General features: G+C 39.1%; 1 protein-coding gene across 5 annotated transcripts in view; it reads right to left on the bottom strand.

Annotated features, from left to right (window-relative positions):
- DOCK11 (dedicator of cytokinesis 11) overlaps window positions 1-27,024 on the bottom strand; it is a 194,885-nt gene that overhangs the window by 3,084 nt on the left and 164,777 nt on the right. For all 5 annotated transcript variants that reach the window (XM_078362461.1, XM_078362462.1, XM_078362463.1 and 2 more), the window contains 7 exons: window positions 26,856-26,962; window positions 17,996-18,118; window positions 7,229-7,342; window positions 6,556-6,702; window positions 2,521-2,731; window positions 1,965-2,155; window positions 1,291-1,391 (listed from right to left, as the gene is read on the bottom strand). In XM_078362461.1, the coding sequence (XP_078218587.1) occupies window positions 1,291-1,391; window positions 1,965-2,155; window positions 2,521-2,731; window positions 6,556-6,702; window positions 7,229-7,342; window positions 17,996-18,118; window positions 26,856-26,962 (994 nt within the window). The remainder of the gene's footprint in view (window positions 1-1,290; window positions 1,392-1,964; window positions 2,156-2,520; window positions 2,732-6,555; window positions 6,703-7,228; window positions 7,343-17,995; window positions 18,119-26,855; window positions 26,963-27,024) is intronic.

Here is a 27,024-nt window from a genome sequence, read left to right as displayed (position 1 = left end):
GGATGAATATCAAAGATAAAGGTTTTTGTTATTTATTCTTAGGAAGTCTCACTGACAATGCATTTGATAACTCAGTTTAACCATGGCTTGCCTAGAAGGAAGATCAGAATCTTATATTGTCTCACTGTGCATTTGTCAATGTCTCTTCCTAAGTTTTAAATGCCTTCTTTCCCTTCCACCTATGCCCTATGATTTCATTTCTTATCACCTTTAAGACCTGGCCCCAAACACATACTCTCTGGAAAGCCTACTTGCTCAGTCATTCACTTGGCATTCTATAAGCTCAAGTTGTGCTGACATTAATTTGCACCTGTAGATAATGAGTCATTCATTCAAAAAGAATTTATTTTGAGCTTACTGTGTGGCTAGTACAGTGCTGGGTGCTACAGGTATGAAGGATCTTCCCTGGGATGATAAGAAGGAGAACAGAGAGTTGATGGCCTATCATAAAAGTCTTTTTCCATTATTTCATGTGTTTACGTTTAATGTCCACAATCAGACTGTATGTCTTAGGGGACAAAGTACCTTATTGTCCATTTGTTTTATATCCTTGTCATAGCAACTAATAGTCTTTTGCATGTATCAGGCATTAATAAATACTGGTGAATGAATGACTACTGGTTACTCTGCATCCTGGAACAGCTGATAAAACACAGACAGGAAAAGTAAACAAAGTAAGTTGGGAGCAAATGAATGGATTGGTTATCATCTTTCTCCTTAGTCCATATTACTCAACTGTTTCTCTTCTTCTGAATGAAAACTTTTCTATATTAAAGATATTTCTGTAATAGAAGAGCATTTATACATGGCTTAGCTTTCAGAGCTGTTCACTGAAGACAAGATATTGCATGCCCTAGATTGGCAGAGTCCAAGTGGAAGTAAGGACAGGGGATTGGAGTAAGCCTATGCAATCTTTCCTTCCTCACTTTTATTCCTACTCCAAATTGTCTGAAATGCTGTAGCAGGAGGTCAATTGAGTGAAGAAGGAAAGCACATAAGGAACATAGGCTTGTGTTTGTGTCACTCAAAATATCCAAAGCAATATATAGTAAACTGGCATATTCAATCTCTTGGGTCACTAGGGTATTGTTAATGTCCTGCAGGATGAAACAGATCACACATTTTCTCATTCCTTAAAGTGCCATTAGGAGGTCACTTAGATATTATAAAAGACCACAGAGAATGCCCCTTTTTGGAGGGGCATTATTTTGCGCATACTTTGTTGTTTTTTCAAAGAAGAAAATAGAGAAAAAGAATACAGGTCTAATCTGAAAACTATAGAACACTTACCTAAACATGTCTTTCAACTCACTCACTTTCTTAGGTGGATACTTGCTAGCTTGGCTGTCATTTAAGAAAGCCCTTGCATACGCTAATGGACCAGCATTGACCTACATTACGAAAGAAGAAAAAGGAGAGTGTTAAAGAAGTTTTGGCATTTCTCTTTTTTATTAAAAACTCAAAATACCTGTAATCCCAGCTACTTGGGAGGCTGAGACAGGAGAATCGCTTGAACCCAGGAGGCGGAGGTTGCGGTGAGCCAAGAATGTGCCTTTACATTCCAGCCTGGGCAACAAGAGTGAAACTCCGTCCAAAAAAAAACCACCTCAAAATACACAAGAAATCCATCTCTGAGAAATACATGCTTATTACAAGTTTATTTCAAAAAAACCATTAACTAAAGAAAATAATCTACAAAGATGATATTCTAGTAAGTTAGTGATTTCTGATATGTACATATAGGGCTTCACTACAGTCATCAGACTTATGTTAAAGTCCTCTGACATAACGCAAAACTTACAAAAATTCAGTGTAATATCTTCATTGAGTGAACAAAAAATAATGCACAGGTTTTTGCCCTCAGTATGTGCGTAACACACAATTACAATTAATTCTTGCTGTGCCTTTATAAAAGCAAAAGAAACATCAAGAAACATTTAATACATGCTGGGCAACCAACGTACCTGCACAGAAACACAGCCCTGCAATTTAAGTTGGAGTTGAATCATGTCCACGTCAGCAGAGGAGCAAAGCTTTTGCAGCTCTGCAGTTTTATCTTTGATTTCATCGGTGGCAACATCAATTGGTTTTAAATTAATCTGCTGTTCACAAGTAATAGGAATCCTCTTCTTCACGTAGGGAAACGAGTTTGAAGCTATTAAAATGTTAAGATTGATTTACTGTCTTTAAGAAATCATTTGTTCAAACAGCCAAATTAAAGAAAAAATTCTATTGTGCTTAACTCTCCCCATGCTTTATCTAGAAGATGACCTAGGGTCCCATATAGTATTTCAGGATAGACAGAGAACTTCTCTTTATGAGACACCTCTGGGCAATCATGGATGACATATGGGAAAATGATGGTTTATCACATGGACATGCTTGTGCAAACTTGTAACTGAACAGCAGAACAAAGAATAATTAAAATTTCAGTTATATGTTCCAGCTAGCCAGCTGCTACTTGTATATACTTAAAAAGACCAAGACAAATAAGAAGTTAACATGCAGGATTGTACTTACTTGTCAGGATTGTACGGCGTTTGCACTGTTCTTCTATACAGCCCTGTTTTTTGCCTGATAAAGTATAAGGAGCCTCAAAAACAAATCTGCTGATATTATGATTTCTTTCAAACTCAGTCTTTCTTTCTGTGAGTTCTTTGTCATCAAAGTAAGGCTTCACATAAGTAACTTGTATATGAGCATATTTTGGATCAAGCTCTTTGGCATTTACCTATAAAATAAGGAAGATTTTTTTCTTTGAATTCAATGGAAGGCAAAAGGAGATATAGGTAACCTACTAACTTCTTGGAGACCAAGTGAGGAACATTGCCATTATAATTGTTTTTCCAATCAAGGAGGTCTTCATTCTTCTTTTTAAAACTCACTTACTTCTGATTATAAAGAAGTTACAGAAATCTATTTGGAGACTACAGAAACACATGAAGAAATTAGAAATTACTGTAATTGGCCAGGCACAGTAGCTCACGACTGTAATCCCAGCATTTTAGAAGGCTGAGGTGGGTGGATCACTTGGGGTCAGGAGTTTGAGACCAGCCTGGCCAACACGGTGAAACTCTGTCTCTACTAAAAACACAAAAATTAGCCGATCAGGGTGGCATGTGCCTGTAGTCCCAGCTACTCAGGAGGCTGAGGCAGGAGAATTGCTTGAGCTTGGGAGGCGGAGGTTTTAGTGAGCCAAGGTAGCACCACTGCACTCCAGTCTGGGTGACAAAGTGAGATTCTGTCTCAAAAAAAAAAAAATCCTACTACCCAGCAATGACCATTATTCATATTTTTATATATTTCCTTCTAATCTTTATTCTATGCATATGTATTCAGAAAATGTTTTAATTGTACATTATGTGATTTATACCTCAATGAAAACACAGGTATCATTGTTTGTTTGTTTGTTTATTTTGAGATGGAGTCCTGCTCTGTTGCCCAGGCTTGAGTGCAGTGTGTGATCATATCTCACTGCATTTCAGTCTCCTCAGCTCAAGTGATCCTCCCACTTCAGATTCCCATGTAGCTGGGACTACAGACATGCACTACCACACCTGGCTAATTTAAAAATTTTTTTGTAGAGATGGGGTCTCCCTATGTAGCTAAGGCTGGCCTGAAACTCCTGGGCTCAAGTGATCCTCCTGCCTCAGCCTCCTAGTATTGGGATTATAGGCATGAGTCACCAAATATGGCCAATAGTTTATACTGTAGTCACTGACATTACTTTTAATGGCTACATGGATAAACATGACTTATTGGACCATTCTCTCATTAACGGAGACTTAGGCTGTTTTCCAACTTTTTGCTGTTGTACACGTTTTGATGAACATCCTTGTATTTAAAACTGTGTGCATTTTTTTTCTTTAGGATACATTTCTAGAAAAGAAATTGTTTGATTAAAAGATTTACATGGGGCCAGGTACAGTGGTTCATGCCTGTAATCCCAGGGCTTTGGGAGGCCAAGACATGAGGATTGCTTGCCCAGGAGTTTGAGACCAGCGTGGTCAACACAGCAAGACCCTGTCTCTACAAAACATAAAAAAAAATTAGCTGGAGAGTGGTAGGACATACCTGTAGTCCCACCTATTTAGGAGGCCAAGACAGGAGGATCGCTTGAGGCCAGGAGTTTGAGACCAGCCTGGGCAACATAGTGAGACCCCGTCTCCACACACACAAAAAAATCCCACAAGAAGCAAAAATTAGCCAGCTGTGGTGGTGCACATCTGTAGTCCCAGCTACTCAAGATGCTGGGGTGGGAGGATCACTTGAACGCAGGAGGTCAAGGCTGCTGTGAGCTGTGATCATGCCACAGCACTGCAGCCTGGGTGACAGAGCCAGATCCTGTCTCAAAAAAAAAATAAAGAGTGGCCAGGCGCAATGGCTCAGGCTTGTGATCCCAGCACTTTGGGAGGCTGAAGTGGGTTGATCACTTGAGGTTAGGAGTTTGAGACCATCCTGGCCAACATGATGAAACCCTGTCTCTACTAAAAATATAATAATTAGCTAGGCATGGTGGTGGGTGCCTGGCAATCCCAGATACTTGGGAGGCTGAGGCAGGAGAATTGCTTAAACCTGCGAGGCAGAGGTTGCAGTGAGCCAAGATGGCACCACTGCATTCCAGCCTGGGCGACAGAGTCAGACCCTGTGTTGAAAAAAATAAAATTAAAAGAAAAAAAGTATACATCGTGACAGGTTCATATGGACACTTATAAATCTCTCATGCTTTTTAATGCCTAGGTGGTTATATCCATTACATGGGTAATACCACCATTTCTTTAGCCATGTGGACATTTAGACTGCTTCCAGGTCTTTGCTATATAAATTTTGTGTCAGCGAACAACTTTAAACATATATCTTTATATGTGTACATCTACAAGATAAAATGTTAAATGTGAAATTGTGCACATATATATATGGTGGCTCATGTCTGTAATCCCAGAACTTTGGGAGGCTGAGGTGGGCGGATCACCTGAGATCAGGAGTTGGAGACCAGCCTGGCCAACTTTAGTAGAAACCCCGTCTCTACTAAAAATACAAAAAATAAACTGGGTGTGGTGGTACATGCCTGTAATCCCAGCTACTTGGGAGGCTGAGGTAGGTGAATCACTTGAACCGGAGAGGCGGAGGTTGTGGTGAGCTGAGATTGCACCATTGCACTCCAGCCTAGGAAACAAGAGCAAAACTCCATCCCTCCCCATAAACACACAAAAAATCAGCTCTATGCCGGGCATGGTGGCTCACGCCTGTAATCCCAACACTTTGGGAGACTGGAGCAGGCAGATCATGAGGTCAAGAGATGGAGACCATCCTGGCCAAGATGGTGAAACTCTCTCTCTACTAAAAATACAAAAATTAGCTGGGCGTGGTGGTGGATGTCTGTAATCCCAGTTACTTGGGAGGCTGAGGCAGGAGAATAGCTGGAACCTGGGAGGCAGAGGTTTCAGTAAGCAGAGATCGTGCCACTGCACTCCAGCCTGGCGACAGAGCAAGACTCTATCTCAAAAAAAAAAAAAAAAAAATCATCTCTAAGCCTGAGTACACCCAAGGCAACTAAGGACAGTTAGGTATTCCTACAATGCTTCCCCAAAATCCTGTCTATAGGGAACTATGCATTTCCTAGGAAAGGGCCTCTCTTGCTGTAATATAAGCTTTCTCACTCTGCCTTGGCAGGGCCTAGTGGGATGGAGAACCTTTAGAGTAACGCTCAAGGATCCCTTCTAAACCTATTTCATTGCAAATGTTAACTACAGTCACTATTACTGAACTAAGGATATCTTAGAATAAATTGTGTGCCCTAAGATGATTTTAATAATATGTAATAGAAAATCATGATTTATAACAGCATTTACAATAATATCTAACCTTTAGTAAGCACTCTACCTTCTGTTATTATTAGTGAATGCTTTTTATATACCAGGAAAGTGATTATACTTTCCATATACTATCTCTTTTAATCCATACAACAACCTCATGAGGAAAATACTATTATTATCTCCATTTTATTACTAAGAACAATGAAGCACAGAGAGGTTAAGTAACTTTCCCATGGTCACACAGTGAGTGAGTGGCAGAGAGTAGAGATTTGAAATGCTGGGCGCGGTGGCTCACGCCTGTAATCCCAGCACTTTGGGAGGCGGAGGCAGGTGGATCACGAGGTCAAGAGATTGAGACTATCCTGGCCAACAGGTGAAACTGCGTCGCTACTAAATACAAAAAAAATCAGCCAGGCATGGTGGCACATGCCTGTAATCCCAGCTACTTGGGAGGCTGAGACAGGAGAATCGTTTGAACCCAGGAGGCGGAGGTTGTGGTGAGCCGAGAATGCGCCATTGCGCTCCAGCCTGGGTAACAAGAGCGGAAACTCTGTCCCACCCAAAAAACAAAGAGATTTGAAACCTGGTATCTCTGACTCCAAAGCCCCCTGTTGCTTTCTTTTATTACCTGAAAGTCTCAATTTTCATGCTACTCCATCAGCTAAAAAAGGGAAAAGTCAGGAGCAATGTATAATGCCTGGAACTAACAAATAATTTCAAAATGTAGGACATGTGTTACCTTGTCTGAATCCTGAATTATTTTGACATTCTCTGTACCAAATTTTTCACCATAAAGTTTAACAAGTCTCAAGGAAATTTCTGAGAGGCCAGTGAGCTTTGGTTCTTTATAGATGTACTCCTTTCCATCTTCTTCTTCAAAAAAGGACTATTACAAAGTTAAACAAATAATAATTTATAAATAATATGTGCAAACACATTTAAAGAAAATCCACTAAATAACTAGTAATCATATATTTGAAATAAATTTTGAATAATATCACTAAAATCCCATGCATGAATGACCCTTTTAACTTCAACTTTCAAATTCCTGATAATTTTCAAATTTATAATCATATAAACATGTGGACTGAGGAAGATTTCCAAACTAGACTTTTTTTCCTTCCCTGTACACTTACCTGTTTTTTCCTTGAAAGTTTTAACTACTATATATATAATATGTACTTAAAAAGCTTAACAGAAAGTGAAACTAACAGAAATAAAAATCTTGTCTGTTGTATTTTGACCTGAAGGATTTAGATATGAGAACCGAGGTCAACTTTAAACATACAAAAGAGGCTCCCTGCTGTTGTAATAGGCACTCTATCTGGACAGAATCCTGACTGCTATAGTAAACTAGTAATTCAAAGGTGAATATTTAAAAAGGAAAACTTTATGTACTCAAGTATACTTACTTGGCCATAAAAAGCAACTCTGAAGAAAGTGCCTAAAAGTCTTTTTTTTGTATGCATAACTTCCAGAATTTTTGTATAAGCTCCATGAAGAGTTCTATAAACTTGAGTGAGTTTCTGAAAAATGAAAATATACAAATCAGCTTTGTTTTTTGGTTAATTACTAAATGTCTTCAAGATGAATGTACAAGGATAAAAAGCACCAGTATGTTCTTTCCAAAATGGTCTTGGTGGGGCCATTCATACTCATCTCCCTTTGTAACAATTAGACAAAGTCCTCAACAACTTTAGGTCTAAGAGTATAACTTAAAATGGTAAAATAACACTGCGTTTCTTTTTTTAAAAATTTCTTCTAAAAAACACACGGGATACATGTGCAGAATGTGCAGGTTTGTTACATAGGTATATGTGTACCATGGTGGTTTGCTGCACTCATTGACCCATCCTCTAAATTCCTTCCCCTCACCCCCTCATCCCCCAAAAAGCCCAGTCTGTGGTGTTTCCCCTCTCCGTGTCCATGCATTTTCATTGTTCAACTTCCACTTAAGAGTGAGAGAATATGTGGTATGTGGTTTTCTGTTATTGAGTAACACTGTATTTCTTAATATCATGCTTCATTTTATTCACATCTCAATGGAAATTTTTAATTTTGAAATACTGTATTACCAACTACTATTTCTACAGGGTCTGAATATTTTTAACTGAAAGGGCAGCCAAATGCTTTGCTTGAGCCCTCAGGTAGAGAGATATGAGAATAAACAATCCATGTATTTAAAGAGGAAAATAAAATACAAATATAGAAGGAAGTAGGCTGGGCGCAGTGGCTCATGCCTGTAATACCAGCACTTTGGGAGGCCGAGGCGGATGGATCTTGAGGTCAGGAGTTTGAGACGAGCCTGGCTAACATAGTGAAACCCTGTGACTACTAAAAATACAAAATTTAGCCTAGTGTGGTGGCGGGCACCTATAATCCCAGCTACTTGGGAGGCTGAGGCAAGAAGAATCACTTGAACCTGGGAGGTGGAAGTTCGAGACTGTCTCAAAAAAAAAAAAAAAGTAAGTAATGGTACAAGCTGCATTGAGGGCTGCTTTTATGCAAGTTTACAGACATTTCCAAAGGATATGTTTTTCTGCACTTCCAGAAAAAAGAGAGCACATTGTGCAAAGAACATTATAAAAAATGTGAAAGATGACCTGCAAAATGGAAGAAAATATATGCAAATCACAGATCTGATAAGGGTTTGGGTATAGTACCCAGAATATATGAGGAATTCTTACTACTCAACAACAAAATATACACAAACCAATTTTAAAAATGGGCCAAGGACCTGAATAGACATTGCTCCAAAGAAGATGTACAAGCAGCCAACAAGGACATGAAAAGACACTCAATCTCCCTGTCACTAAGGAAATGGAAACCAGGATGATGAGGTGCCACTTCACATGCACTAGGATGGATTTTACAAAACGAAATAAAACAAACAGAAAATACCAAATGTTGGTGAGGATATGAAGTAATAGGAATCCTAGTACATTGCTGATCGGAATGTAAAATGGCACAGCCACCATGGAAAACATTTTGGTGGGTCCTCAAAAAGTTAAACATACAATTACCAAATGATCCAGCAATTCCACTCCCTAGCATATATTCAAGAGAAGTGAAAATATATATCCACACAGAAATTTGCACATGAATGTTTACAACAGCACTATTCATAATAGACAAAAGGTAAAAACAACCCAAATGTTCATCAGTGGATGAATGGGTAAACAAACTGCAGTAGATCCATACAGTGGAATTTTATCCAGCCATAACAAGAATGAAGTTCATATGCTACAACTGATACATGAACCTCTAACTATTATGCTAACAGGGTGGGTGCATGCCTATGCCTGTAATTCCAGAACTTTGGGAGGCTGAGACAGGTGGATTACTTGAAGTCAGGAGTTTAAGACAAGCCTGGACAACATGGTGAAACCCCATCTCTACTAAAAGTACAAAAATTAGCCGGGTGTAGTGGCATGTGCCTGTAGTCCTAGCTACTTGGGAGGCTGAGGTGTGACGATCGCTTGAACTCAGGAGGTGGAGGTTGCAGTGAGCTGAGATTGCACCACTGTACTCCAGCCTGGGTGAAACAGTGAGACTCTGACTTAATTAAAAAAAAAAATTATGCTAACTGAAAGAAGCCAGACAGAAAAGGTCACATATATATTACAGGTTGAGTATCCCTTATCTGAAATGCTTTGGTCCAGAAATGTTAGGGATTTTGGAATATTTGCATTGGACTTACCACCTGAACATCTCTAGTCTGAAAATCTGATATCCAAAATGTTCCAATGAGCACTTCCACTGATAATCATGACCATGCTCAAACAATTTTAGATTTGGAAGCATTCATGGTTTCAAATTTTCAGACTAGGGATGCTCAATCTGTATTCCTTCTATATGACATATCCAGAATAAGCAAATCCAGAAAGCAGATTAGTGGTTATTGGAAAATGGGAGTGGGGTGAGGAGTAATTACTTAATGGGTATGGAGTGTTTTTCTGGGGAGATGAAAAAGTTTTACTTTATTTTTTATTTATTCATTTATTTTTTGAGATGGAGTTTTGCTGTTGTTACCCAGACTGGAGTGCAATGGCACGATCTCGGCTCACTGCAACCTCCGCCTTCTGGGTTCAAGCAGTTCTCCTGCCTCAGCCTCCCGAGTACCTGGGACTACAGGTGCGCACCACCACGCCCAGCTAATTTTCGTATTTTTAGTAGAGACAGGGTTTCACCTTGTTGACCAGGATGGTCTTGATCTCTTGACCTTGTGATCCACCCACCTCGGCCTCCCAAAGTGCTGGGATTACAGGTGTGAGCCACCATGCCCAGCCCTCATAGGCTATTCTTTGCCATCTATATTACCTATACTTAACCTCATCTTATTATATAATCACTTGAATTCTATTATGAGTTTTCAGGCATGTCCCGTACACAACAAAAGTATGCAGAGAGAAGAAGACCTAGCATCCGGGGAGAAAAAGTGAGTTTGATCACAGTCAGTTTGGAGGAGAGATCAAAACATGACCCAGATTATATTAAATCTATGTGTGTTTACTCTTAGAAACTACTTCGACAAGGAAAGGCTAACTGCTTTATTTAAGAATAAATTGCCTTGCTTTTTAAAAATGGCTTAAATCCTAAATCATCCCTTCCCAGCATAGTAGCAGTAGAAATTATGATATGGACTAAGAGACCTGCATATTTGAAAAAATCCTGTTTAGTGCTGGTAGCAATTGCTGTTCATTATACTACTATTCTTTATTAACTATACTTTATCAATAGTTTATCTGGCAAGTCAAATTTAAAATTTCTCATAATAGGGCTATTTCTAGTGTTTAGTAATAGCTTACCCTACTGTCATCTACCAACACCTTTAGTCTCTCCACTGAATTATAAAGAATAGAATCATGTCTATGCCTCTTCCCTGGGCAATATGGAAATTCAACAGCTTTTTAAAGTGAAGGTTTAGTGAAAACAACTAATTCTTTTACGCTCTGAGAGGAAGATGGGAGATTGCTAAATGAAAATATTTTCGGAGGGGACTCAAGATGGCGCCGTGAGAACAACCCAGGATTGGAGCCCGCGTTGAATTCGCAAACGGTGAGTCAGTGCTGCATTTCCAGACTGATCTTTGTTGCCCACAGAACGGGGAAACTCCCAAGTATAAAAAGACACGGGACGCCAGGCAGTAGGTCTGCCTGGCGAAGCCGGCAGCCGGGGCGGCGGCGGCCGGCCCTACCCAGCAATCCCCACAGGGCGCGCTTGTCCGGGTGCCTTGTTGAACCGGCAACCTGAGACTTGAGAGGGCTGGACTTGAGACTGAACGAGACTTGCACAGTAGCCCAGCCCAGGGGATTGCAGGGACAGATCGCTTGGGATACCCAGTGGGACGAACAAAACCGCGATTTCAAACTATCCCGGGCAGACGGTCCGAGACGCTCTGTGGGGGAGGGGCGTCCACCACTACGGAGGCAACCTACCCCAACTGAGATACACGCCCACTGCTGACGCAGCCAGCCGTTGCCGAGGCAACCCGTCCCTACTGAGATACACGCCCACTGCTGACGCAGCCTGCCGTTGCTGAGGCAACACGCTACAACGAAGAGACTCCGCTGCAGGGCGTGGCGGAGACCACAGCAGAGCCGGCAGGAACAGCGTGAATACACAACAGCAGGGCGGAGCCTCGGCAGCCAAACAGTGGCTAGTCTGCCTTTGAGCTGGGCAGGAAACCTGATCGGACATCCAAAAATAAAGCCCAAACCCCTCAACACAGAGCATTTGAGAAAAAAAAAAGGGTTGTTTAATGAGCTGTGTTGCAGCAGAATCAAACATAGCAGCCTAACAGCCCTGAATGAACAACAGAGTGCACAGCTTAGCAATTAAACCCCTATAAAGTACAAACTGTCTCCTCAAGCAGCTCCCTGACCCCTCTATATCCAAAAGACTGTCATTAGGCAGGCATCATCCTGGGACAAAGAGAGCAGAAAAAGAAACTGGTAGCATCCCTCGCTGTGCCACGGCTACTAGAGGTGCACCCCAGACAAGCAGGGTCTGGAGCGGACCTCAACAGTCGTACAGCGAAGGGGCTAGACTGGTAGAAGGAAAACCAAGCAACAGAAATACTTCATCATCAACATTCTGGGTGTCCACTCAGAGACCCAAACGAAAAGTCAGCAACTACGCAGACGACCAGCGGACAAATCCACACAGATGGGAAGAAACCAGCGCAAAAAGGAGGAAAACACCCGAAACCAGAACACCTCGCCTCCTAGAAAGGACCAAAACTCCTCACCAGCAAGGGAACAAAGCTGGACGGAGAATGACTGTGACGAAATGACGGAATTAGACTTCAGAAGATGGATAATGAGAAACTTTTGTGAGCTAAAAGATCATGTATTAAATCAATGCAAAGAAACTAAGAACCTTGAAAAAAGATTTGAAAAAAGATTCGAGGAAATGATAACAAGAATGGATACCTTAGAGAGGAATATGAATGAATTAAAGGAGCTGAAAAACACAATACGAGAACTTCGCGAAGCAAACGCAAGTTTCAATAGCCGAATTGACCAAGCAGAAGAAAGAATATCTGAAGTCGAAGACCAACTCAATGAAATAAAACGAGAAACCAAGATCAGAGAAAAAAGCGCAAAAAGGAATGAACAAAGTCTCCAAGAAATGTGGGACTATGTGAAAAGACCTAACCTACGTTTGATAGGTGTACCAGAAGGGGACGAAGAGAATGAATCCAAGCTGGAAAATACTCTTCAGGACATCATCCAGGAAAATTTCCCCCACCTAGCAAGACAAGCCAACACTCAATTGCAGGAAATACAGAGAACACCACAAAGATATTCCGCAAGAAGAGCAACCCCAAGGCACATAATCGTCAGATTCAACAGGGTTGAAATAAAGGAGAGAATACTAAGGGCAGTCAGAGAGAAAGGTCGGGTCACCCACAAAGGGAAGCCCATCAGACTCACAGCAGATCTCTCGGCAGAAACACTACAAGCCAGAAGAGAGTGGGGGCCAATATTCAACATTCTTAAAGAAAAGAACTTTCAACCCAGAATTTCATATCCAGCCAAACTGAGCTTCAGAAGTGAAGGAAGAATAAAATCCTTTGCGAACAAGCAAGTACTCAGAGATTTTGTCACCACCAGGCCTGCTTTACAAGAGCTCCTAAAAGAGGCACTACACATAGAAAGGATCAATCAGTACCAGCCATTCCAAAATCACACTGAATGCTAAAGAGCTTCAACATAATGAAGAATCTACAACAACTAACAGGCAAAACAGCCACTTAGAATCAAAATGGCAGTATCAAATTCACACATAACAATATTAACCCTAAATGTAAATGGACTAAATGCACCAATCAAAAGACACAGACTGGCTAATTGGATAAAAATCCAAAACCCATCAGTGTGCTGTATCCAGGAAACCCATCTCACATACAAGGATACACAAAGGCTCAAAATAAAGGGATGGAGGAAGATTTACCAAGCTAATGGAAAGCAAAAAAAAGCAGGAGTTGCAATTCTCATCTCTGATAAAATAGACTTTAAAGCAACAAAGATCAAAAGAGACAAAGAAGGCCATTACATAATGGTAAAAGGATCGATACAACAAGAAGAGCTAACGATCCTAAACATATATGGACCCAACACAGGAGCACCCAGATACATAAGGCAAGTTCTTAATGACTTACAGAAGGACTTAGACTCCCACACAATAATAGTGGGAGACTTTAACACTCCACTGTCAATACTAGACAGATCAACCAGACAGAAAATCAACAAGGATACCCAGGGCTTGAACTCAGACCTGGAGCAAGCAAACCTGGTGGACATTTACAGAACTCTCCACCCCAAATCCACAGAATACACATTCTTCTCAGCACCACATCACACCTACTCTAAAATTGACCACATAATTGGAAGTAAAGCACTGCTCAACAAATGCAAAACAACTGAAATCATAACAAACAGCCTCTCAGACCATAGTGCAATCAAGTTAGAACTCAGAATTCAGAAACCGACCCAGAACCGCACAGCTTCATGGAAACTGAACAACTGGCTCTTGAATGTTGACTGGGTAAACAACGAAATGAAGGCAGAAATAAAGAAGTTCTTCGAAACCAATGAGAATGAAGACACAACGTGCCAGAACCTCTGGGACACATTTAAAGCAGTCTCTAGAGGAAAGTATATAGCAATAAGTGCCCATATGAGGAGAATGGAGAGATCCAAAATTGACACCCTATCGTCAAAATTGAAAGAGCTAGAGGAGCAAGATCAACAAAACTCAAAACCCAGCAGAAGACAAGAAATTACTAAGATCAGAGCTGAGCTGAAGGAGATTGAGACACGAAAAACCCTTCAAAAAATCAATAAATCCAAGAGCTGGTTTTTTGAAAAGATCAACAAAATAGACAGACCACTAGCCAGATTGATTAAAAATAAAAGAGAGAACAACCAAATAGATGCAATAAAAAATGATAAAGGGGAAATCACCACAGATTCCACAGAAATTCAAACCATCATAAGAGAATATTACAAACAACTCTATGCACATAAACTAGTAAACCTGGAAGAAATGGATAAATTCCTGGACTCCTGTGTCCTCCCAAGCCTAAACCAGGAGGAAGCTGAAACTATGAATAGACCAATAACAAGGTCTGAAGTTGAGGCAGCAATTAAGAGCCTACCTCACAAAAAAAGCCCAGGCCCAGATGGGTTCACAGCCGAATTCTACCAGACACACAAGGAGGAGCTGGTACCATTCCTTCTAAAACTATTTCAAACAATCCAAAAAGAGGGAATCCTTCCCAAATCATTTTATGAGACCAACATCATCCTGATACCAAAACCCGGCAGAGACCCAACGAGAAAAGAAAACTTCAGGCCAATATCCATGATGAACATAGATGCAAAAATCTTCAATAAAATATTGGCAAGCCGATTGCAACAGCAAATCAAAAAACTTATTCATCATGATCAAGTAGGATTCATCCCAGGGATGCAAGGCTGGTTCAACATACGCAAGTCTATCAACGTAATTCACCACATAAACAGAACCAAAAACAAAAACCACATGATTATCTCAATTGACGCAGAGAAGGCATTTGACAAAATTCAACAGCCCTTTATGCTAAAAACCCTCAATAAACTCGGTATCGATGGAACGTATCTCAAAGTAATAAAAGCTATTTATGACAAACCAACAGCCAATATCATACTGAATGGGCAAAAACTGGAAGCATTCCCTTTGAAATCTGGTACTAGACAAGGATGCCCTCTCTCACCACTCCTATTCAATATAGTACTGGAAGTTCTAGCCAGAGCAATCAGGCAAGAAAAAGAAATAAAGGGTATTCAAATAGGAAAGGTGGAAGCCAAATTGTCTCTATTTGCAGACGACATGATAGTATACCTAGAAGACCCCATCGCCTCAGCCCAAAAACTCCTGAAACTGATAAACAACTTCAGCAAAGTCTCAGGATATAAAATCAATGTGCAAAAATCACAAGCATTCGTCTACACCAATAACAGACTTAAAGAAAGCCAAATCAAGAGCGAACTGCCATTCGCAATTGCTACAAAAAGAATAAAATACCTTGGAATACAACTCACAAGGAACGTAAGGGACCTCTTCAAGGAGAACTACAAACCACTGCTCAACGAAATCAGAGAGGACACAAACAGATGGAGAAACATTCCATGTTCATGGTTAGGAAGAATTAATATCGTGAAAATGGCTATACTGCCCAAAGTAATTTACAGAATCAACGCTATCCCCATCAAGCTACCATTGACTTTCTTCACAGAACTGGAAAAAACCACCATGAACTTCATATGGAACCAAAAGAGAGCCCGCATAGCCAAGTCAATTCTAAGCAAAAAGAACACAGCGGGGGGCATCACACTACCGGATTTCAAACTATACTACAAGGCTACAGTAATCAAAACAGCATGGTACTGGTACCAAAACAGAGATATAGACCAATGGAACAAAACAGAGGCACCGGAGGCAACACAACATACATACAACTATACAATCTTTGATAAACCTGACAAAAACAAGCAATGGGGCAAGGATTCCATGTTTAACAAATGGTGTTGGGAAAACTGGCTAGCCATGTGCAGAAAGCAGAAACTGGACCCCTTCCTGACACTAAAATTAACTCCAGATGGATTAAAGACTTAAACATAAGACCTGGCACCATAAAAACCCTAGAAGGAAATCTAGGCAAAACTATCCAGGACATAGGAGTAGGCAAGGACTTCATGAACAAAACACCAAGAGCATTGGCAACAAAAGCCAAAATAGACAAATGGGACCTAATGAAACTCCACAGCTTCTGCACGGCAAAAGAAACAGGCACTAGAGTGGATCGGCAACCAACAGAATGGGAAAAAATTTTCGCAGTCTACCCATCTGACAAAGGGCTGATATCCAGAATTTACAAACAACTCAAGCAGATTTACAGGAAAAAAACAAACAAGCCCATTCAAAAGTGGGCAAAGGATATGAACAGATACTTTACGAAAGAAGACATATATGAGGCCAACAATCATATGAAAAAATGCTCATCGTCACTGGTCATCAGAGAGATGCAAATCAAAACCACATTGAGATACCATCTCATGCCAGTTAGAATGGCAATCATTAAAAAATCTGGAGACAACAGATGCTGGAGAGGATGTGGAGAAAAAGGAACACTTTTACACTGTTGGTGGGAGTGTAAATTAGTTCAACCATTGTGGAAGACAGTGTGGCGATTCCTCAAGGCCTTAGAAATAGAAATTCCATTTGACCCAGCAATCCCATTACTGGGTATATATCCAAAAGACTATAAATCGTTCTACTATAAGGACACATGTACACGAATGTTCATTGCAGCACTGTTTACAATAGCAAAGACCTGGAATCAACCCAAATGCCCATTGATAATAGACTGGATTGGGAAAATGTGGCACATATACACCATGGAATATTATGCAGCAATCAGAAATGATGAGTTCGTGTCGTTTGTAGGGACATGGATGAATCTGGAAAACATCATCCTCAGCAAACTGACACAAGAACAGAAAATGAAACACCGCATATTCTCACTCATAGGTGGGTGATGAAAAATGAGAACACATGGACACAGAAAGGGGAGTACTAAACACTGGGGTCTATTGGGGGGAAAAGGGGAGGGCCAGTGGGAGGGGGAGGTGGGGAGGGATAGCCTGGGGAGAAATGCCAAATGTGGGTGAAGGGGAGAAGAAAAGCAAAGCACACTGCCATGTGTGTACCTACGCAACTGTCTTGCATGCTCTGCTCATGTACCCCAAAACCTATAATCCAATAAAAAATTAAAAAAAAAAAAAAAAAAGAAAATATTTTCAGGTCAGGTGCGTGGCTCATGCCTGTAATCCCGGCACTTTGACAGGCTGAGGCGGGTGGATCACCTGAGGTCAAGAGTTCAAGACCAGCCTGGCTAACATGGTGAACACTGTCTCTACTAAAAATACAAAAATTAGGAGGGCGTGGTAGTGCACACCTATAAGCCCAGCTACTTGGGAGGCTGAGGCAGGAGAATAACTTTAACTCGGGAGATGGAGGCTGCAGTGAGCCAAGATCATGCCAGTGCCTGGGCAAAAGAGTGAGACTTTATCTTAAAAAAAAAAAAGAAAATATTTTCAGAACCATTAGTCTAATTTAAATCTCAATTTATATTTTGGGTCTTTTGCCCTTAATTTCATTTGGGAAATGTAAATGAATATAAGGTAGGACTTTTTAAGTTTTACTTTATTTTCTTTTAATGAGCAGGACCAGAGGAAGTTCTGTGTTGTTTTTAATTGACACGTAATAGTTGTATGTATGTATGGGGTATGATGCATTGTTTCCATACATGCTAACACTGTGTAATGATCAAATCAGGGTAATTAGTAAATATATCACCTCAAACATTTATCATTCCTTTGTGGTGAAGACATTTAAAAAACTCTTAGGATTTAATAGCATTTTTAGGGATTATCACTTCGAAATTGGACAAATGTGTCAAAATGATAAAGTATCTATATTCTGTGATAAAATACAAAAGTCATAATCTAATGAACCTTGTATTCTTCAGAGGACACAGAGTAGAATAATAGTAACAGAACTATATTACTGTTTCCCCACAACCAAAATAAAATACAAAATCCAATGATAAAAATGTTCAAATTGCCTACCTCAAACTCACGACGTTTCTCATAAATTGGAATGATCAACTTGGAAATCTCAGAAATTATTTCATAACGTTCTGCCTTCCATAAGCCATCTACACATTGTTCTAGCAACTCCAGCAAGACTTCCTGCATTAAGATAAAAATCCAATTAGGAATTTAAAATAGTTTTAGAGCTTTGGACAAATAAATTTTGAAGCATTTCAAGTTGGCAGAAAACAACAGATTGTACTAAATTCAATGAGATGCACAAAAATAACATACTTGTGTGACTTTTTAAAATCAAATATTAAAAATATTTAAAGCTGAAAACATTCTTAAAAATATAAAATTGATGTTAACAATAGTAAACTATGTTTATTTTGTCTAGTCACATAATGAAGATGTTTAATATGCTTGCAAACGTTAACACAGCCAGAAAGAGTATTTTTTAAAAGGGAATATATTGTTTCAAATTGAGGATGGCTGAATGTCTAACAGCCAATATTTTTCTTTTATATTAAAACAATATTTACCCATATTAGTCTTAAGAAAATTTGACAACTTTTTCAAGCTATTCTGTTGGTGATTTATGTGCTTATTAAAATGATTTGATGTTTTAAAAATTTTTTAGATTTTGTTTTTGTGGTTTGGTATTAAAATGATTCAATTTTGAAAAAGAACACTTCCCAACGGATGGCTCTAAAATTACTGAGAATGATGAGATAACAGCTCAAAATAGAGATCGCCAGCCCTGCCAGAGTAATAGTTGCTATAAAACTCTTTTATGAACCATCATCTCATGTTCTCAATAATGAGAACACGAAGCCAATTACTGATGCTGCCCATAACTCATAACAGCTTGTTTTTATCTTAAAGAGATGCACTCAGACCTATAGAACTGATTGCTAAAACAGCTCTTCCTGTATGTCCTTTAGAAAATCGAATTAATCTTCCAGCTCTTTTACTTGTGTTTCCTATCTCAGCAGTGGCAACACCTTGTAAACCCTTAGGTAGCAAACTAAGTGCAGTTTTTACTTTATCATCTGTTATGGGTTGAACTGTGTCCCCCAAAAATATAAGTTTAAGTCATAACCCCAAGTAACTCAGAATGTGACCTTATTTGAAAATAAAGTCATTGCAGATATGATCGTTTACAATGAAGCGATACTGGAGGAGGGTGGGCCCCAATCCAGTATGACTGATATCTTTATATGAAGACAGAGACACATAGGGAAAACACCATGCGACAACAGAGGCAGACTGGAGTGAGGCAGCTGCAAGACAAGGGATGTCAAGGAACAACTGTTACCACCAGAAGAGAGGAAAGGCTTCTATCCAGAGTCTCAGAAGGAGCATGGCCCTGAAAACAACTTGATTGCATATTTCTAGACTCTAGAATTGTGAGACAATAAATTTCTCTTGTTCTAAGGCACCCAATTTGTGGTACTTTGATATTGTAGTCTTAGTGCTACAGCCTGATTGCTTGTGTCTACTCAGAATTCACATGTTAAAATCCTAACCCCCAAGGTGATGGTATGAGGAGGTGGGGCCTTTGGGAGATGATTAAGTCATGAGGGCAGAGCCCTAATTAAAAGAACCCCAGAGAGTTAGCTCACCCCCTTCCACCATTTAAGGGCACAGTGAGAAGATACAATCTATGAACTAGGAAGTCGATCCTCATCAGACACCAAGTCAGCTAACACCTTTATCTTCACCTACGCAAGTTCCAGTACAGTGAAAAATACATTTCTGTTGTTTATAACCTATCCGATCTCTGGTATTTTGTTATAGAAGCCCAAATGGTCTAAGATACCTATGAAACTATTACACCTTCTTTCTTTACTCATTCTCTATTGAGATCATCACCAAGTCCTGCCAGTTTTATTTCTTAAATATTTCTCAAATCTGACCCTTTCTCTTCATTTCTCTCATTGCTAAAGTTCAAAACTTCACGATTTTTTTTCCTAATTTATCTTCCTGCCTCCAGTCTTAGCCCTTTCAAATATATATTCTACGTATCTGCCATAGGGCTGTGATTAAAATGCAAACCTGAGTGTGTCACTCTCCCTTTCTCAAAATCTGGCAATGGCTTTGCATCACTCACAGAACAAGAGACAAGTTCCTTCATTTGGTATACAAAGCTTGCAACGATGTGGCTGATATTTGTACAATCTCATCATTCATCATACCAAACCTTGTACTTTATAACAACAGTGAACTACTAGTAGTTTCCCTGAAGCACAATGGTATGTCTTAGCTTTATGTCTTTGTTCAGGTTGTGCCCTCTTCCCTTTAATCCCTTTTACTTGGTTTATCTCTTTAAAACACTTAAGTATCACCTTTTCTAGTATTGTTCTCCTGATCAATACAGGGTAAGCAAGACACTATGTACTTTTTTTTCTATTTCACTAATTTCTTGTAAAGATTTATCACTATATTTTTATATTATTTATACATTATCTACATATCTGACTTTTCCAATAGGCTGTGATTCTTTGAGAGCAGGGACATCCCAGCATTTTGGGAGGCTGAGTCGGGTGGATCACAAGGTCAAGCGATCAAGACCATCTTGGCAAACACAGTAAAACCCCATCTCTAGTAAAACATACAAAAATTAGCTGGGAGTGGTGGCGCATGCCTGTAGTCCCAGCTACTCAGGAGGCTGAGGCAGAAGAATTGCTTGAACCCGGGAGGCAGAGGTTGCAGTGAGCCAGGATTACGCCACTGCACTTCAGCCTGGTGCCTGGTGACAGAGCAAGACCCTGTCTCCAAAAAAAAAAAGAGAGAGAGCAGGGGCAATATTTTACTCATATTGGCCTTTCCAGTAATTATTTTAGTGGTACTGGATAGTATATGTGAAAAAAATGTTGCTACTTGAATAAAACATCTATATATTAACATCTGCTAGCCAAATTAAAATTCCAGCAAATTTGGGGAAAACTTTGGGGGAATTAAAAATAAGGTACACATGTAGTACAAATTGTCCCAGGAATGTAAAGTTGGGTTACAATTAGAAAAAAAATGTAATATACAACCACATAAACTGAGTAAGAGAGAAAAATTATATGTCTTTCAATAGATGCCAAGAAAGGGCATATATAACACTCAACATCCATTCCTGATATCAAAAAGAACTCAAGAAACAAAGAATAGAAGAGATCTTCCTCAATCTGATAAACGGCATTTCTTATAAACCTAAAGGCTGCACATGTTTCTCCTAATATTGAGAACAAATTAGAACGTCTGCTCTCACCAATTCTATCCAACATTATGCTGAAAGTTCTAGCCAGTTCAATAAGGCAAGAGAAAGAGAAAAGGCATACAGGATTAGAAAAAGTAAAATTGTTATGTGCAGATGGCATAATTATATATGTAGAAAATCCTCAGGAACATACAAACTACAAAAACAAATAAGCAGATTTAGTAAGGTTGCAGGATGTAAGGTCAACACACAAAATCAATTATATTTCTATATAGTAACAACAACATGTCGAAAAATAAAAATATAAAAGCAAACAATATTATTTACAATAGCATCAAAATATCACATATGTAGCAACAACTCTAACCCAAGATGTCTACCCTAACAACTACAAAATATTATCAGCAGTTAAAGATGATCCAAATAAATGTTCATTGATAGAGAAATTCAATATTGTTAAACTCTCCATTCTCAGGATATTTTGAGGAAATAAAGAAGATGATTCTAAAGATTATACAGAAATTCAAAGGATATAGAATACCCAAAACAACTTTGAAAAAGAATAAAGCTGGAGGGCTAATACTACCTGATTTCAAGACTTATTATAAAGTTATAGTAATCAAGACAATGTGATATTGGCATCAAGATGCGCAAATAGATCAGTGGTAGAGAACCAAGAATCCAGAAATAGCCCACACAAATATGAAGAATCAGACTTGACCAAGGTGCCAAAGTAAATTCAATGGGACAAAAAGAAAGTCTTGTTTTTCCCCAAATGGTGTGCACCACCTATCTGTCTACACACACACACACACACACACACACACACACACACACACGAAGAGCTTTGACCTCTATCCCATTCCATGCTCACAAATGAACTTTAGATATATTACAGACCTAAACAACACTCATAAACAAGGTTTCTAAGAGAAAACACAGGATAACACTATCAGGATCTTGAGGTAGGCAAAGATTTTTTGGACCAGATACAAAAAAGAACAAACTATTATAAAATAATAAATCGGACTTTATCATAAAACCAAAACCAGGCCAAGTGCAGTGGTTCATGCCTGTAATCCCAGCACTTGGGGAGTCCAAGGTGGGTGTATCATGTGGTCAGGAGTTTGAGACCAGCCTGTTCAACATGGTGAAATCCCGTCTCTACTAAAAATACAAAAATTAGCTAAGCATGGTGGCTTGTGTCTGTAATCCCAGCTACTCAGGAGGCTGAGGCAGGATAATTGCTTGAACCCGGGAGGCGGAGGTTGCAGTGAGCCAAGATCACACCACTGCACTCCAGCCTGGGTGACAGAGCAAGACTCTGTCTCAAATACACACACACACACACACACACACACACACCCCAAAACCAAAATTTTCTGCTCAACCAAAGACTCAATAAGAAAGTGAATAGACAAGTCAGAGGCTGGTAAATAAATTTACAGCAAATACATCTGACAAGTGATTTATATCCAAGAAAGAACTCCCATCAAACAACAATATGATTTCTAAAATGGATAAAAGACACACATTTCACAAAATAAAATATAAAAGAGGCCAAGGAACACCTGAAAAAGTGTTAGCTATGATCAATCATTAGGGAAATACAAATAAAAGCCAGAATGAGATGTTGATTCACACTTAATATTAATAAAATAGCTAAAATTAAAAAAGACTAGCAATATCAGATGTTAGGGAGGATGTGGGGCAATTAGAACTCTCATATACTGTTGGAAAACTTCATAAAATGGTCCAACCACTTTGAGAAACTCTTTGGAAATTTCTTAAAAGTTAAATATATATCTTCCCTAGGATTCAGCAGTGCCACTCCTAGGTATTTACCCAGGAGAAAAAAAAGCATATGTCAACAATAAGTCATAGATAGGAATGTTGAAAGTAGGTTTATTCATAACAGCCCGAAACTGGAAACAATTCAAAATCCATCAAATGAATGAATTTAAAATTTGTATATAAAGACAATGGAAAAGAACAAACTTTTGATATACTCAGCAATATGGATGAATCTCAAAAACATCAGGTTAAACAAGAGAAGCCAGATACAAAAGGGTACATATTGAATGATTCCATTTTTATGACATAAAAACTATTTTATAGTGATAGAAATCAGATGGCAGAGGTGGGGAGCCTGGCTGGAAATGGGCTCAAGGGTACCTTTCCTGAAGGAATGGACATGTTCTATTTTTTGTTTCTGATGGTAGGTTACATGGGTGTATACAACTGTCAGAATTCATCAAATTGTTTAAGATTTTATTACATATTAATTATATCATTTTTATTTTTATTTTTGAGACAGAGTCTCGCTCTGTTGCTCAGGCTGCAGTACAGTGACACGATCTTGGCTCACTGTAACCTCTGCCCCTGGAGTTCAAGAGAGTCTTGTGCCTCAGCCTTCTGAATAGCCAGGATTATAGGCCTGTGCCATCACACACGGCTAATTTTTGTATTTTGAGTGGAGACGGGGTTTCACCATGTGAGCCACCATGCCCAGCCCAATTATATATTAATCATATCTTTAAAAATCGATTACAGGGGCATATGTCATCAGGACCTCCTAGGGCTGTATCACAGAAAAAAAAAACTTGCTGCAAATCAAGTCAGAAATATATTTTTAGAAACAAATTTGATTTCATTGTTACTGGGCTAACTCACATATTTAAATACAAGCACTAAATGGACAACAGTTTGTATTTTTCATTTCAATGCAACTTCTAAATCAGTGTCAGGTTTTTTGTTTTTGTTTTTGTCTTTTTGAGACGGAGCTCTGTCGCTCAGGCTGCAGTGCAGTGGTGCCATCTCGGCTCACTGAAACCTCTGCCTCCCAGGTTCAAGTGATTCTCCTGCCTTAGCCTCCTGAGTAGCTGGGACTACAGGTGCGTGCCACCATGTCTGGCTAATTTTTGTATTTTTAGTAGAGATGGGGTTTCACCATATTGGCCAGGATGGTCTCGATCTCCTGACCTTGTGATCTGCCCACCTTGGCCTTCCAAAGTGTTGGAATTACAGGGGTGAGCCACTGTGCCTGGCCATTGTCAGTTTTTTTTTAAACTGGCTAGAATATAAGGAAGAAGCCTTATTATGCAAACTGAAACATAAAGTGGCACTTGGTAGAACATGATTCTACCTGTATACATCAAATAAAAGTATGTATAAATTACTTGTAGAACCCAAAAGATGTTCAACGAATGTGTTTACACAGAAAACTAACTACAGTTTTTGATTATTAAGAAAAGTTATTGCTCTCCTTAAGAGTATAAAGAAGGGTCAAGCTCAAAGCCATTTCTATGAATATGCTGATGCTGCTGTTTAGAAGGCAAGGATGTAAGTTCAGTTGTGCTGAACCAGTTAGCCCCCATGAAATCCTCTGAATCATTCTGCTGACAGCCTGCAAAACCTGTAGGTCTCTGAGAAATCATCTTAATCTAACTAAGATCCAGAAACATGAATTAACTTGTCCAAGGCTACACAGTCAAAAATTGAGCTGGAATAAAATTCAAGTATCTTTCTTCTCTGTTATGATCAATTAATTCAGCAAACCTATTTTAAGTATCTATTCTTGCAGGTTCTGAAGGTAAAAGGACACCAACTTGCCTTTAAGAAATTCCACTGCCAAGTAGGTCAATGATAAAACCTGACATTATTCTCACACTTCATGACTTTTAAAGTTTTCACATATATTGTGAAGTGACCACGATAGTATTATTGTCCTTATTTTACCAACAGGGAGAGAGACTATGTAGAAATAGTAGGTAAAGCTTCTAGGTGTATCATTAATTTAGCTAAATAAACCAGAGCTAAGTTGAGATTTGTGTATTTTTAAAAATCAATTCATAAAGTATTTACGAAATGTATCACTCTAATTTTAATCCCATTGTTTAATATAACTTTTTTAAGAAATGTAATCTTATGGGACTATAACTTCAATCTTTCTGCTTTTGTGTGTTTCTTTCTTGTTTTCTATGTTTACACTCTTGGTGAACTTTCCCCCATGGTTCAGTCCTTGATTATGTGGTCTTCACTCACTATATTATGTCTAACATTCACTCTGTTTTGGTTCTCATAAGGATATGACTTCCAGATGTGTAATTTTAACCCTAATTGCTCTCCTTAGATTCAGTTTCATGTTTGTTTTACTTTTCTTTCTTTTTTTAGACAGTCTCACTTTGCCAACCAGGCAGGAGTGCAGTAGCACAATCTTGGCTCACTGCAACCTCCACCTCTTGAGTTCAAGAGATTCTCCTGCCTCAGCCTCCTGAGCAGCTGAGATGCAGGTGCCACCATGTCTGGCTAATTTTTGTATTTTTAGTAAAGCCATGCTGGCCAGGCTGGTCTATAACTCCTTACCTCAGGTGATCTGCCCACCTTGGCCTCCCTAAGTGCTGGGATTACAGTTGTGACCCACTGCACCCAGCCTCAGTTCCACATTTTTAATGGCTTGATGGTTATTTCCATTTTGGTAAGCTTTCACTTCAAAATCAACTCACCTATAAAGCGGAATTCATCATTTTTCCTGCAAAACCATCCATCTATCATTTCTCCTAACCTTCAAACCTGAAATCTTAGTGCTACCTTTGACCCTTCCCCTCCCACAGCGAGCAAAATCTTCTTCTTTCCTCACAGTGTTTCCTGAATCTTTCACTACCCTGGTTTAAGTCTTAACTACTTATATCTGGATAATTAGGACAGGCTTCTCTCTAGCCCCTGCCTTTGTCTCCTATCCCTATTTCTTCAATACATCTCCCACATCATCACCAAATTAGCTTTCCCTCTTCCTTGCTTTCATCTAGTCATTATCTTGCTATCTATTCAACATTCTACTGAATAAAGTCCAGATACTGAAAGTTTCTCAAAATCTGGCCTCAACTAATACTCGTCTCTATGGGCACCTACAGGAATAGCCAAAAGGATCCACTGTGCTTCAAACATGTCTTACACTTTCCTACCTTTGTCATAGTCCCTGCTGTTCCTGTTTGTTAGAATGCCTTCAGGGTGCCCTTCTTCTTCCAACCACTCTCTGATCATACCTCCTCTGTTCTACCTGAGCTCTAAGGCATTTTTCACCTTTGACTTTGCATAGGACCTTTTGTCTACATTATTCAAATATTATTCACAAGTCTTACTTTTTTCCATTTCATGTACATGTATTATCTCTTCAGGTGGACCCTGGATGTCAGGGACTAGTCAAACCTAATTATTTAAACCTCCTAGGTCACTGAATCCAGGGCCTTGCTCATAAGTCAATGCTCAATAAATCTTTGGTGGTTAATTGACAGCCAAACTCTTTTCTATCCATGTGATGTTTAGAGCAGAAAATTTCCATTTAAAAATACTTTTGTATGTACTGTGTCTTAGCTGAAGTAAAGGACAATGTTAATTCTATTTTTTAAGGAAAATTTTCCAATGTATTTTGACTCTTATCTAGTTATTGGGATGGTGACTTAAGGATGGCAAATGTTGCATTTCTAAAACTAGACAATGGGACTAGTTCAAGAGACAGGGCCCTCTAAACAGGAATATCTTTGTCCTGAATAGTTTTAATACTTAAAGTTCATTAACCCGTAGTTACCTTCAAATTAGGTTAGCTGTAATAATTGTTTAATATACATGAATTTTAAGAAGTGAAATTTATATAACTGGCAATGCAGGCCCTGGAATCCTTACTTCACTATAATGGACATCCATCATCCCAGCATCTTCTTTCATTGCTCCTTCTTCATCTATATTGGGAGTAATTTTCTTGAAGGCTGAACATCCATTAGGAAATAATTCTGCATGAATTAAAAAAACAGTAAATTTATGAGAAGGTATTTAATAAATAACAGTGAGCCTT

Source organism: Callithrix jacchus, chromosome X (assembly GCF_049354715.1).
Source record: "Callithrix jacchus isolate 240 chromosome X, calJac240_pri, whole genome shotgun sequence".
NCBI classification, from domain to species: domain Eukaryota; kingdom Metazoa; phylum Chordata; class Mammalia; order Primates; family Cebidae; genus Callithrix; species Callithrix jacchus.
The sequence above is the reverse complement of the archived record's forward strand: the minus strand, read 5'-3'. Positions and strand labels throughout refer to the sequence as shown.